Source organism: Anguilla anguilla, chromosome 2, assembly GCF_013347855.1.
Source record: "Anguilla anguilla isolate fAngAng1 chromosome 2, fAngAng1.pri, whole genome shotgun sequence".
Taxonomy (NCBI): domain Eukaryota; kingdom Metazoa; phylum Chordata; class Actinopteri; order Anguilliformes; family Anguillidae; genus Anguilla; species Anguilla anguilla.
In genome coordinates, this window is record NC_049202.1 from 40,638,038 (window position 1) to 40,651,746 (window position 13,709).

Sequence of the window (13,709 nt, forward strand, 5' to 3'; positions counted from 1 at the left end):
ACTTTACACATGTGAAGATATTTTTTAGTTCTGTCCTTGCAAACTACCAAAACCAGATATGAATTTAATGGAATAGAACCAAATCAAATTCTGGCTTCATTAGGGTGAAAGCTAGTGTGGGATTTTCTGAGAAATGTGATTATAACCCAGGGATATTCAAGGTCTTTGAGGGGAGATGTCCACAGGGATTGTGACATCACCCTGTCCAGTATTTATTTGACATCCAGGTATGGGACAGGTATAGGAAGTTTTTGGAACAAGTAGGGGAATCTTGGTAGTACATTCATTTTTGTACTATTTATTTATTTTTCTTGTGGTTCCTTTGTTACATGTGCTTGATTGCTCTGGATATATTTCTTATAACCTTGTAATCAGGAAAGGAAGCATCCCATATTGTTTTTGACCATTTTTTATAGGTGCCTCTTACCACAAAATCTCTAATGAGGGCATTGGTAGTCTAGGTAAATCGGTCATTAATGCGTCAGTATCTGCGACTATTTAGCAAATGTTTTGCGCTGTGACTAAATCTGGTCCTTGGTCTACATTTGGTCTAATGCAATTTTGTGAGAGGTCCTTTAAAATGGAATGTTTGCCCTAAATAATGCCTCCACAGCTGCATTAACATGCATTAGCACACTCTTACTGTATGCATAGACACCCATTACCATATTCTGTAAGCAGTTCTGAAAGGGCTGGTGGATGTTTTTACAGTATTTGTACCATTTGCGCGAAGTTGGGCCCAAACCTGATTTTTTGTAGGAACACAGAGATGATTTCTTTTTGAGAAATCACATTTTTTCTCTGTATCCCAAGAGAGAGCCATGACTGGCACCTCATTCTTCTTTTTGATTCATTCAGTTCAGTTCATTCAAATTTAACTGAATTGTTCTGTTATCAAATAAGGAACAATCTAGCCTGATAGAGGTCTACATGACTATGCATAACATCTTATAGTCTGGATATTAATAAACTTTGTTAGTTAGATAGCTAGATAGATAGATACATAGGTACTTTATTAACCCTGAGGGAAATTCAGGTGTCCAATAGCTCATGTTACAAACAAACAAAATAAATAAAATAAAAACAAAAAGGCACTGTAGAACCGAGCCATGAACATAAACAGAGCCATGGGAAAAACAAAAACTGACGTTGTCTAACTACACCAGGTGTTATGTACAGTATGAACAGTCCCGACATAAATAAGAAAATGTTGACAGATGTACAGCTAAATAAATAATGGGTGGGTAATGGATATAAAAATTACAGAAGTTAAAACGGTATTTAAAACGTCATCAATTAAAATTTATTCTGAAAACATTTGAGGTATATTTTTGCTTTCAGTAATATATTTTGGATTTTGGTGTGAAAAGGTTTGCCTGCATAATAAAGACACACATTTAACTCTATACGGGTGCAGAATGAACATTCTGAATTAGGAAGGCAATTGTATATATGCAGGTCGATATTGGCATCAATTTTTTTTATTGTAAGATCACGAGAAAGTAAACTAGCTTTCTACCTATATATGTCATGATATACAGTGAGCTCAATAATGTTTGAGATGAAGGCATATTTTTATACATTTTGGTTTCACCATGTAGAAATTACAGCACTTTTTATACATAGTCCCCCAATTTCAGGTCACCGTAATGATGTAATGAGAACAAAGTGTATAAACATACCCTAAAATAAAAGCTGAGAATGTGCACTTTAACGTATGTGTGAATTGTTTGATTACAAATCATAAATTGCAGAGTACAGAGCCAAATCAAGTAAAAACATGTCTTTGTCTGCAACATTGTTTAGCTCACTGTAGCTTGTTGATACTAATTGCCTGGTTGAAGCTGGCTGCCTAGCCTTGTAGCTAACATTATATGCTAACGTCAGTTGACTTGCCTTGCTCATCATTTTTGGCAACTTCTTCACCTGCTGATGGCAACAGTGGCTATGTCCAAATGTGTGCTATATAGCTAATTCTACTCTCACTTCTAGCTAACAACTACAACAAGGTTGAGATGAAATGTACAAACCCAATAGTTAGAACCGTAAGCTGGAATGTACTCAACTGTAAAGTGAACTGTTCAGACTGCTTTACACGTCTCTGTGGTTGATTAAATTGAATGTCTTACTATTGATCTTACTAAATTTATTTTTATTGGGCACCCTATGATTCCATGATGATATAATTACCACAGATATAATTACAATATTTAGATTCATCCAGGCCTAAAACTGCAGGCCTAAATGGGATTCAGTACAAATGAACATTTTAGTTGCACACTAAAAAACTAATTTTAAGTTGCATATTGTAAAACTGGTTGGCCATTGACCACCTAGGCCAAAACATGCATATATGCCCGGTTCAACATAAGGTTATTAGGTCTTTCCCAATCATAAGCCCTGTAAGAGCATATGTTAATTTAAAAGGTTTGGTAGAAACAAAAACTTTTATGCTTTTGTCCATAAATTTTGAATCTGTCAGGTTCATTGCTTACCAATTCAATGTTAAACCAATAAAATGTGTCATTGAAGTGGATACAGTGAATGTGCTTGGACTGTTAAACATCAGTGTTTGTCTGGATCCCTAACTGACCTTTTGTTTCATTAGGCTATTCTATGGCTGTTGCTGAGATGAGCAATGGAGAGACATATATAATTTTGGGAGCCCCTAGGTATCGGCATGCTGGTCGAGCGGTTATTTTCTTCTCAAATACCAAAAGTCAGGAAATAGAGAGCCAACAGGTCTGTTTTCAGTTCTACCCTGAAATATATAATGTTAATTTATCTACATTAGACTGTGATTTATTGTGATTATTTATTATGAATATTTTGTCAAAAACAATTTATGACATTTACTGCACCATGACATGGGTAATTCATTGGTATGTCATAATGCTTATATGGCATACATAGACATATAATATGTTTTGACTGCTGTTCCTATAAAACTTTAGCAACATCATAGTAATTTCAAATGGATATGTAAGTGTTAACACAAATAATACATTGTTTTCCTCCACTTCTCTTTCTCCCTCTCAGATTGGTTCATACTTTGGGGCAGAGGTGTGCACAGTAGATTTGAATTCAGACTCCATAACTGATCTGCTACTCATATCTGCTCCAATGTACTTAGACAAACAGAGCAACAGCGAGGGCAAGGTCTACGTCTGTACCTTCATAAACGGGGTAATGACCACATGCACACTGTGTTTCAATTGCATTTCACACCTTCAATGTAAGAGTGCTACGTGATTATTAATTAATTTCTCCTTTCCAGGCTGTGTCATGTGGAAATACTGCCCTGGTGGGGGAGCAAGGGGTAAAGGGAAAATTTGGTTCATCACTGGCTGCCATCTCTGATCTAAATGGGGATGGATTTTCTGAGGTAGCGGTGGGGGCCCCCCTGGATGACAATGGTCAGGGTTGTGTGTACATCTTCAGTGGTGTGACAACAGGGATCAAGACACCTTACTCCCAGGTGAGAAGAAATAGAACTGAAAGGGGAAAAAAACAAAAGCTAGGGGAGGGGGTTTGACTTAATCACAATCAACTTCTGAATATTTTATGCGTATCTCTACCATTTCAGGGGGTTCAAACCCAACCCACCCCCACCCACACACACCCTTGCGTACATCTCTCACTCCAAGCTTTGGAGCCAAATTCACTATCTATATGTTGTGTCAAGACTAACACATGGCTGCTGGTTGCTATTGTGAAAGCAAACAGCTATAAAGATGCCTTCACTCATATTTCAAGTCTGTATTTTTATGTTATTGTGTATATATCTCCTTTTGTTTGTGTTTTTTTTGCAGAGAATCCAGAGTGCATCTGTACAGCCAGGGCTTCGCTACTTCGGTCAGTCTATCAGTGGATCAGTGGATCAGAGTGGCGATGCACTGATAGACATTGCTGTGGGGTCCAAAGGGAACGTCGTGCTTCTCAGGTATTGTCATTACCAATACATTCAACTGAGGATTAGAAATGAATGTTTCAGCTGATGAACAGTGGTAAGACGGTAGCCTGAAAATGCACAGGTCCTCAGTGCGCACAGTGCAAGCTGACCACTAGGCCCCTGGGTGCTTATAGCGTGAGCTCACCACTAGGGCCCCCCAGACTCCTCAGCGCTTACAATGTGAGGGTCCCCGGGCCCCTTGGTGTTTAAAATGTGAGCTCACCACTAGGGCCCCCCAGACCCCTCAGTGCTTACAATGTGAGGGCCCCCAGACCCCTTGGTGTTTAAAACGAGAGCTGACCACTACTGCCCCCCAGAAACCTCGCTGCTTACAATGTGAGGGCCCCTGGGCCCCTCAGCGCTTACAGTGTGAGGGCCCCTGGGCACTTCAGTGCTTACAGTGTGAGGGCCCCTGGGCCCCTCAGCGCTTACAGTGTGAGGGTCCCTGGGCCCCTTGGCGTTTAAAGAGTGAGCTGACCACTAGGGCCCCTAGGCCCCTGGGGCCTAAAGTGTGATCTGACCACTAGGGCCCCTGGGCATCTAAAGTGTGAGGGTCCCCAGGCCCCTTGGTATTTAAAGCATGAGTTGACCACTAGGGCCCCCAGGCCCCTCTGTGCATACATCAAGCGCAACGCCTGGGCCCCTTGGTACATGCAGTGCATGCGTGAAACGAGAGCCTCTCTGAGAGTACAGTGCTGTACAACTGAGGCACTGGTTGGCATGCTACAATATGCTGTGGCATGATATAATATTCACCAACAAGTCAGTTCATTCTGCATAACAGGACAGTTTGAAGGGCGTCATATTATGGCAAGCTGTTCGTTATTTGACTTACCGTAACTAGCTATCCCTTTATTTTAGCTAGCTGCCCATTTTCCCTAGCTAGCTGCCCATATGATTCAGCTCGTTGACAGAAATCAGTTAGCTCATAGGCATAGATTTCTGGGGGGACGCAGGGGATACATACCCCTCAATATTTAGAACACGTGCATTTGTCCCCCCCCAAATAAAAACATGAAAGAAGCATTTCCACCATAAATTGATGCAGAAAAGGCACAAATTGGTGCATAAAAATTCACCAGAATGCAGGAAATGAAGTGTTTGACGCTCAAAATTTCCTGGGGGAGGACCTCCAGACCGAACGCTTAATGTGTTCCCCCCAGTGTTCAAACAAAACCTACGGCACTGAGTTAGCTAGCTGCCATTTTTGCCAGCTAGCTGCCCTTACAACCAAATTAGCTGCACTAAAAAGCCAGCTAGTTCACTAAAGCTAGCTGTCTAACTAGTTAGGTGGCACACAACTTAACTAGTTAGTTAGGTGGCATTTGTTTGCGGGTCATCTGTGTGAAAGGGGTATAAGATAAAGGGGTAGCTAGCTACAGTGGGTTGAATAAATGTTAAAACAGCATGCCAGCCATGATGCCTAAATCAAAGCTACTAGCTAGCTAACTATTAGTGCTATTAGTTCAAAACTATTATTTGTTCAAAACATGGGATGCTGTGGCCGTAGGAATAAAAACCTCACTGAGAGCTTATTAGCTAGCCCAAATGAACAAGTATGCTAAATGCACCTTGTTGTGTTGTTACACACTAGCACACTGTTTAGTGGTTATCATTTAATATTGTTGTTGGGGGCGAGGCGGGGGCCCTCCAAAAGACATGTGCCCAGGGGCCTCACGGGACCATGATCCGGCCCTGGCTAGGAGACATCCATGGCGATGCAGTAGATATGTTGGGTGAAGGTATATGATAATGAGGACAAAACCATCGCTCCATGGGGGGCGCAATTGTGCCAATGCTTGGACCCCTCCCAACACCGCTTACAGCTTTAATTTAAATTTAAACTGTTAGATATTGTTCCCATTTTTCTATTTTTGTTTTTGATATAGGTCCCGACCAGTGGTGTCAGTGGACGTTACAATGTCCTTCACACCATCCAAAATCCAAGTTACTGACTGCAGTAGAACCACAACCATCACTGCGAATGTCTGCTTCTCCATGCGTAGACATACTCGGGACACGAGAGGTTTGCACTATATCGCTCTCGTTGAGATTTACATGCCAACAATATGTTATTTCTGTATTTGGCTGTCCATATACATTTTCTTTGAAAATGCACTTTTGTTGTGTTACATAATTAAGCCCCACGGTCTCAGATCAAGTGTGGAACCAAGCCAGTGTTGCTGGGAGCTCCGTAGAGTGACACACAATTCACAGTTGCGCCATCCAGAGTATGGGATGGTTTAGCCTTTCAAAAAAAATCACGTGAAATTTGCCTTTCCACATAAAAAATGTATTTCACATGTGATTTCAACAGTTTCACGTTTAAATTAAAATATTTACATTTGAAATGAAAATTTCACGTGAACTGGACATTTTCTCTTTATTCGTTTTTTTTCATGTGACTGAAAATGTCTTTTTTGAAGAAAGAAAAAGAAAATGCACTTTTTAATTGAAATTAGTAATCGATCATTGTAGAACATCATTATTAATGACTTTATTTGTTATTAATATGTATTGACATGCATATTATCTTGTCCACAGCACAGCTGGAAGCACGGGTTGCATACACACTTAAACTGGATTCGACTCGATCTCGCTTTCGTGCCTATTTCACTTCTACCAATCAGACTCAGGAGAAAGTCTTCACCCTTACAATGAATGCGCAATGTCATAGTACTAAATTTGAGATTGCTGTAAGTTTAGCCCCACCCCACAACCATGACAAACATTCCATTTCTGTATATAACAGAGTGTCCTAGCCGAGACGAGCCTCACAATGTTTCTCCTGTTGTATCACTCAGGAGTGCCCAGAGGATGCTCTGAATCCCCTGCTCAACGAAATAACATTCAGTTTTGATGGTCTACCATCTAAGGAGAGTCAAAACCTTTCTCCTGTCCTTGCCCCACAACCACAAACCACGACACACCCAGTGAGTTTGTTTCTTTATCTCTCTCCTTTGAGTCTTTTAATCATTCTGATTATGAAATATTTTTGTCAGTAAAAGTATATTTACATTTTGTTAAATATATTTTACATTCATTGAACAAATTTAATTACCTTATTGCACTTAATGGTTTTAATAAATACATAAACATTTAGTGATTTACATATACAATCCACAAGTGTGACAAAGAGTTTAAGGTGAATTAACTTTCTTCTCCTTCATGTAGTTAGACTTTGAAAGAAACTGTGGAACGGATAACATGTGCATTGATGACCTCAGAGTGGATTTCAATTTCTCTGGGTAAGACTGTTAGTGTATACCATGGTATACCAATGGTATGGCTATGGCAAAAAGACAGATAAACAATTCATAACAACATTTAAACTGTTGTTATTATTGCTAAAATGTTATTGTATTATTGCATTATATAAAGATTTATATAGTACACTAGCTCTCATTACATTACATTACAGGCATTTAGCAGACGCTCTTATCCAGAGCGACTTACACAACTTTTACATAGCATTTTACATTGTATCCATTTATACAGCTGGATATATACTGAAGCAATTCTGGTTAAGTACCTTGCTCAAGGGTACAACGGCAGTGTCTTTACCCGGGAATCGAACCTGCGACCTTTCGGTTACAAACCCAGTTCCTTACCCACTGTGCTACACTCCATCCATTAATTCTCCGTTCTCTCAATTCTATGGTTTACGACATATTAGGACATTAGGGCTAACCCTCATCCAGTCTCATAGGAAGGGTAGCCAGGAGAAAACCACTTTTCACCAAAAAGACCATTGCAAGTCAAGTCACGTTTATTGATCACATACACATTAGCATGGCAGTGAGATTATTTGTTCCTGTTTGTTACTCTCTCATCCCTATGCAATGAACAGCAGCATGGCTTAAAGGGCCATGTTCTACTGATGGAGACCATCTGTCCAACAGCTAAAGCTTGGCTGAAAGTGGATTGTGCAACAGGACAATGATCCTAAGTATAACGGTGAACTATGACTGAATGGCTGAAAAAGGAAAGAGTTAGGGTTTAGGAATGGCCAAGTTAAAATCCAGACCTTTATCCCATTGATGTATAGTGGCAGTTGCATAATGTTTCGCATAAACGAATGACCTCAAACATCACTGAGCTGAAGCTGTTTTGTAAGACGTGGGTCAGAATTCCTCCAATGCAATGTGAGAGACTGATCAACTAGTGCAGAAAAGGATTACTTCAGGTTATCGGTGCTGAAGAAGGTTCTATAAGTTACTGAATGACAGGGTGCACGTTGACTTATGTTTGGTGGAATAAACAATGACAAAGTAAAATCTGTTATGGTGTTTGTCACATGAGTTTAGATTTATCTACTGTTAGGCCTTAGTGTGGATTAGATGAGGGTTAGTTATGTCCTAATATGTAAGACAGTAGAATTGAAAGAGAGTGTACTTTCTTTTTCACATCACTGTGTATCTGGATTAACTGCCCTCCTCCACCTCTCTCTCCCTTTCCCAGAGCATCAGAAGTTCAAGTTGGCATTGCTTCTGTGCTGAATGTGACTGTTTCAGTTGAGAACAAAGGGGAAGACTCGTACAACTCGCATGTGCTTTTCACCTACCCACCAGGACTGTCATATAGGAGGGTTACTGTGGTACAGGTTAGTGAAGAGGGGACAAAATTATATAATGCTGAGAAAGTGAAACAAGAGATAAAGAGACAAAGTATATGTTAAGCAGGAAGAAGAGAAGAGAAACATATTCTAATGCAGGGGTGTTTGTTGAACCCAGGTCGTTTGTTGAGATGGGCATAATTTGATTTGAGTGATACAAATGCTAAAACAATACTTTTAAGATGGTACCCTTGCCTAAACAGTACCTTTTTAAAATATAAAGAGCAAACAATGACATTAAAGAACACTGTTTATTACTAAGGCAAAGAAATTGAACAGGTTAATTGTTTAAATGATACTTTATGCTTATCATTTAAACCGTTTCACTTTTGCCATTTTTACCAGGTTTAACATTAGCTAGCTTGCTAATGGTACCTACTGTCTCTGACTGAGTCGACAAAGAATGTGCAATGTGAGCTAGTGAAGGTGTGTGCCACCGAAATGAGGCACAGATATCTGCGGTGCTGTTCGGCCTGGTGCGGTTCGGCCCGGCCTGAACTTGTGCCATAGTGGTGCTGAGTTTAAGCTTCCAACACTAGTTGTTTGTCTTTTTTTGGCCATACTTTTCTTGCCCTCGGTCACAAACTTTGGGTCGATCTCTTAATGAATGTGGTGATCATTTTATTCTGTTGGGTATTTGGATTCACTGACAGGATTCATCCAAGAGAGACACAGTGCAGTGCAGTGCCTTAGATAGTGAGGATGGAAGAACTGTGGGAAAAAGTATCTGCTTCGTCAACAAGCCAGTGTTGAGGACGAAAGCTCGGGTGAGTTTCCCTATCATTATAACAGCAAGGTTTGAAGTAAATAAATGCATTTCTGAAAGTACTCCAGTATCTCACAGGACATCTGTTTTCACATTTCTGGCACAACTCTGAAACTCTAGTAGCTCATGGTGGTAGTGAACTTACATGTGTCCGACTCAATTTTGGTCATTTTAGACTGGACTGGACTTCCTCTAGTTCAGACGTGTTTGCTAATGCTAACGTTGTCACCAAAATATGTCCCAATATGTTTTAGTATTTAGATAAATAGTGATTAATAGTGATTTTAAATCTCCAATCTTCACCCCACACACTCTCTCTTTCTTTCTTGTCTAACTTGTCTTGTCTAACTCTTCTCATATTTCTCTTTCACATTCTATCAGGTTATTTTCATAATTTCATTGGGAATAGATCGCGACAGTCAATATGAGCAAGATGTGATATTTACTGCCAATGCCACAAGGTAATTTTTATTTACTCTCCTCTCTGAATGTCTTCGGTATGAACCTCTTGTGCAGAAGAGTGTGATTGTGATATGGCACATATGCATATTCTCTGTTAGTGCCTGTAGTGCAGTGCTACTCAACTCCAGGTCCTGCAGGCCACAGTGTCTGCTGGCATTTGATCCTGCCATGATTTCACTAATTGTTTTGGTTCAGAAAGTAAGCTCATCAATGAAATCTGTTGGTGGAGTGCATGGTTGAAGAGAATACCTTCAGAGCTGAGTAGCCCTGCTGTAGGGTGTCTACTTGTGTATTAAGTGTTTTTTAATTTCATTTCGATCACTTCCAGTGGAAATGATCAACATGCGGGCAATGAAAACTTTTTAAAGAAAACGATCAAAGTGAAATACAACATTTACATGTTGATAAAAGGGTAAGTGGTCTATCTCAATTCCATGTTGTATTTTATCTCTCAAGTTTGAAACATGAGCAGTGGTTCTGTTCATTGCAGTTTTATTACCGTACTTTTGATTGGAGTGAATGACGTCAAGTCTTTCTATAAAGTCTTTTTGCTGTTATATTCTTGATTTGTTTATTCATATATCCTTTGTGTGAGAAGCATTTAAGGATGTGCTTTTGTATTTGTCTTCAGTTTTCCAGTTAGCTTCTTTCATGTTCATATAGGTGTGTCAGTTGGTATCATTGTTTCACATTTTACATGAACTTCTCTCTTTTTCTCACTATTAAATTCCAGTTTGGAGGAAACAACCAGTTATATTAATTTCACAGCCGGTAAAAATGATTTAAAGACACCTGTACTGCATTCATTTGAAGTAGGTGATATTATCTTTATTTCCTGTCTTGCTTGCTTTTCAATTTTCCACATCATTTTAATTATTTTTTTCTGTATTTACTCCAGTCTCATAATTGTATCTATAAATAATTATGCAAACAAAATAGTGGCCCTTAATAGTGGAAGAATCTCAAATGTCTAGCTGTTCTTTGCTAGTACTACTGTGGTAGTAGTTTAGTCACACCACAAATATTTGTTTCAATATTTGTTTAATTGACAATGAACTAAATCTGTCAATGGAAATACAAGGTCCTCAGAGTCAAAAGGTAAAATGAACACTCATCTTTATTTTGATTTATTATTTATTTATTTTTATTTATATATTTATTTATTTTATTTTGCTTTGAAGTCTTATATTTATTAATGGTTCCTGCTGCATATGAAGAGCTTTTTTTTTTCAAAAACTTGTAATTGCCAATTACAATTGTTTTTCTACATTAAAGTTAAAAACAAAGGATTTTGCTATTGTTACTTGCTATGACTGAGACCTTCCATAAAATTTAAAGGCAGTCATTTCTAAATAGTACAGAATGTTTTGTGTGTTATCTGGAACAATGCTGAAATTGAATAGGCTGTGTTCTTAACATATGGTCATTATGACACTGTCTAGCCAAATCGATAAATTAGTTGGCTGAATATGGCAAATATATTGTTTTTCTTTTTTGTTCTTTCACAGGTTGTAAATTATATCAGAGACCTTAAAGCCTCAGCGATATTCAAGGTGCCAATTAAACTTGGAGAAAAATATATCTGGAGTAATGCCAGCAGTATACAAGTGAGTGGTAGGAGAGTTCCACAAGGAATACACAATGCTATGTGTGTGCACTTACATGCACACACACACACACAAACACACACTCACACACACGCACAAACACACATGCACATGTGTGCTCACACAAACACACACACACACACACACACACACACAGTGCAGTCTATAAGTATTTGGACCATGACAACATGTTCATTGTTTTGGGTTTGTACTCCAGCACATGGAATTTGAAATGAAACAATGAGGTTAAAGTGCAAACAGTCAGCTTTAACTTGCGAGTATGTACATCCATATCATGTAAGAACTGCAGCTCTTTTTATAAATAGTCAGTCATTTTGAGGCAACAAAAGTAATTGGACTATTGGCTGCTCAGCTGTTTCTTGGCAAGCTGTGTGTTGTTGCATAATTAGTTCATGCACAAGAAAGCTGACAAAAGGTCGAGAGAATGCAATCTGTGAGATTTAATTGAAATCATTAATTGAAAATCTTAATGCTTATACACAGTTTCAAGAAAAAGTTTGTGAAGCTTTTGGAATTGCTTGGATTTCTGCATTACTCATTAAATGTGGTCTGATCTTCATATAAGTCACAATAATAGACAAACACAATCTGCTTAAAATAATAACAAATAATTGTACTTATCAGGAATGAGTCAGGTGTTCTAATCAATGAGATGAGATTGGAGGTGTGGGTTGGAGGTGCCCTGCCAAATAAAAAAGGCACACAAAGTTTGGTTGCTGGCAGAGTCTGCTCTTCTCAAGAAACATCTGTTCATGTGAACCATGCCCTGATCAAAACAAATTTCAGAGGACCTTAGAAGAAGAACTGTAGAGATGCATAAAGCTGGAAAAGACTACAAAAGTATTTCTAAATGCCTGGGTGTGCATCAATCCACAATAAGACCAGTTGTCTAGAAATGGAGGAAATTCAGTACTGTTGCTACTCTCCCTTGGAGCGGGCATCCTGCAAAGATCACGCCAAGAGCGCACCATGCAATGCTGAAGGAGGTCAAAAAGAACCCCAGAATAACAACAAAGGAAATCTCTTGAACTTGCTAAAGTCTCTGTTCATGTGTCCACTATAAGGAAAACACCAAACAAGAATAGTATTCATGTGAGGATTCAAGTTGCACCCCCTCCTGCTGGTTGCCAGAGGGCGACATAGTCATCACGGACTCTGATTATGTGATTATGTATTTCACCTGTTTGCACCAGTGCAAAAACCACAGGCACTGGTCTACAGAGATGTGGGGTAAAAAGTGAAATGGTCATATGAGTCATATTTTCCTAGAATGGTTTGTCCACTTGTCCCCTTAGAGGGAAGGGTTAATGCAAATCAATACAAAGTTGTTCTGAGTGGTCAGCTATGATCAAACACTTCTATCCTGCTGGGAGTGGTCTCTTCCAGGATGACAACACCCCCATCCACAGGGCATGAGGAGCCACTGAATGTGCACTTTCGACCACAATTTCTGACCCTATTTACTAGCTGGTTGAGTAGTCTTTGTGACTGAAGCTCCTGCCATTTGTGTCCCAATAATGAACTCTCTTTCAAAGTTCCTTAGATATTTTCCTCTTTCCAGCTTGATCCAGCTTGACATCAGCTGGGCCTGCTCAGCATTTTTATACATGCCCCAGAGCATCATAGGATGTTAATTCAGATTCAGATTCAGATCAACTTTATGATCCCACATGGGGAAATTGCTTAATTATAACATGCGGTACACCTGTATGGAAGCATCTGCATTCGTAACGTTTCCCCACTCTTTTATTCAGGTTTTTCATTTAGTTTGTCACCCAGGTCTATAAATATTAAACATTATACATGTATGTGTGTGTGCATATGTATATGTATATGTGTGTATATATATATATATGCACACCCACACATACATGTATGTTTAATATCATAAAACCAGTGAAGTGAAGGAGTTAGTATACACAGTAAAATGCTCAGGGTAAAATGATGAGTAGAGTATTGTCCACATCCCCTAAGACAAGGTCTGTTAATTGTTTATGTTCACGATTTGTTTTTGACTTTCTTTGACAGATTCCAGGTTGCCTTCCAGAACAAGACGAGAAACCTAATGTGACAAATTTCAAAGAGAAGCTAATGAAAGATCCCACTGTGGTGAACATCCTTCTTACATTCCAATACCATTTTTTGTTTCCTAGTATTTTAGAATATATTCAGTATTAAAATCTTTATATTGTATAATTACAGTGCACCATTCACTGGGTATTTTTAACACTGGGTATTCTGATGAAGACATTTAGCATATGCCGATATTTTTTAGGTAATTGAAGC

At 39.0% G+C, this 13,709-nt stretch overlaps 1 protein-coding gene across 1 annotated transcript in view; it reads left to right on the forward strand.

Moving 5' to 3' along the window:
- The window catches only part of LOC118220209 (integrin alpha-M-like), a 34,413-nt gene that overhangs the window by 15,859 nt on the left and 4,845 nt on the right, over positions 1 to 13,709 (forward strand). The window contains exons 12-26 of the mRNA XM_035403941.1: positions 2,609 to 2,742; positions 3,040 to 3,186; positions 3,278 to 3,478; positions 3,813 to 3,943; positions 5,842 to 5,978; positions 6,497 to 6,648; positions 6,757 to 6,885; positions 7,127 to 7,200; positions 8,414 to 8,555; positions 9,221 to 9,334; positions 9,715 to 9,794; positions 10,124 to 10,207; positions 10,529 to 10,607; positions 11,304 to 11,402; positions 13,452 to 13,532. Coding sequence (XP_035259832.1) covers positions 2,609 to 2,742; positions 3,040 to 3,186; positions 3,278 to 3,478; positions 3,813 to 3,943; positions 5,842 to 5,978; positions 6,497 to 6,648; positions 6,757 to 6,885; positions 7,127 to 7,200; positions 8,414 to 8,555; positions 9,221 to 9,334; positions 9,715 to 9,794; positions 10,124 to 10,207; positions 10,529 to 10,607; positions 11,304 to 11,402; positions 13,452 to 13,532 — 1,784 coding nt within the window. The remainder of the gene's footprint in view (positions 1 to 2,608; positions 2,743 to 3,039; positions 3,187 to 3,277; positions 3,479 to 3,812; positions 3,944 to 5,841; positions 5,979 to 6,496; positions 6,649 to 6,756; positions 6,886 to 7,126; positions 7,201 to 8,413; positions 8,556 to 9,220; positions 9,335 to 9,714; positions 9,795 to 10,123; positions 10,208 to 10,528; positions 10,608 to 11,303; positions 11,403 to 13,451; positions 13,533 to 13,709) is intronic.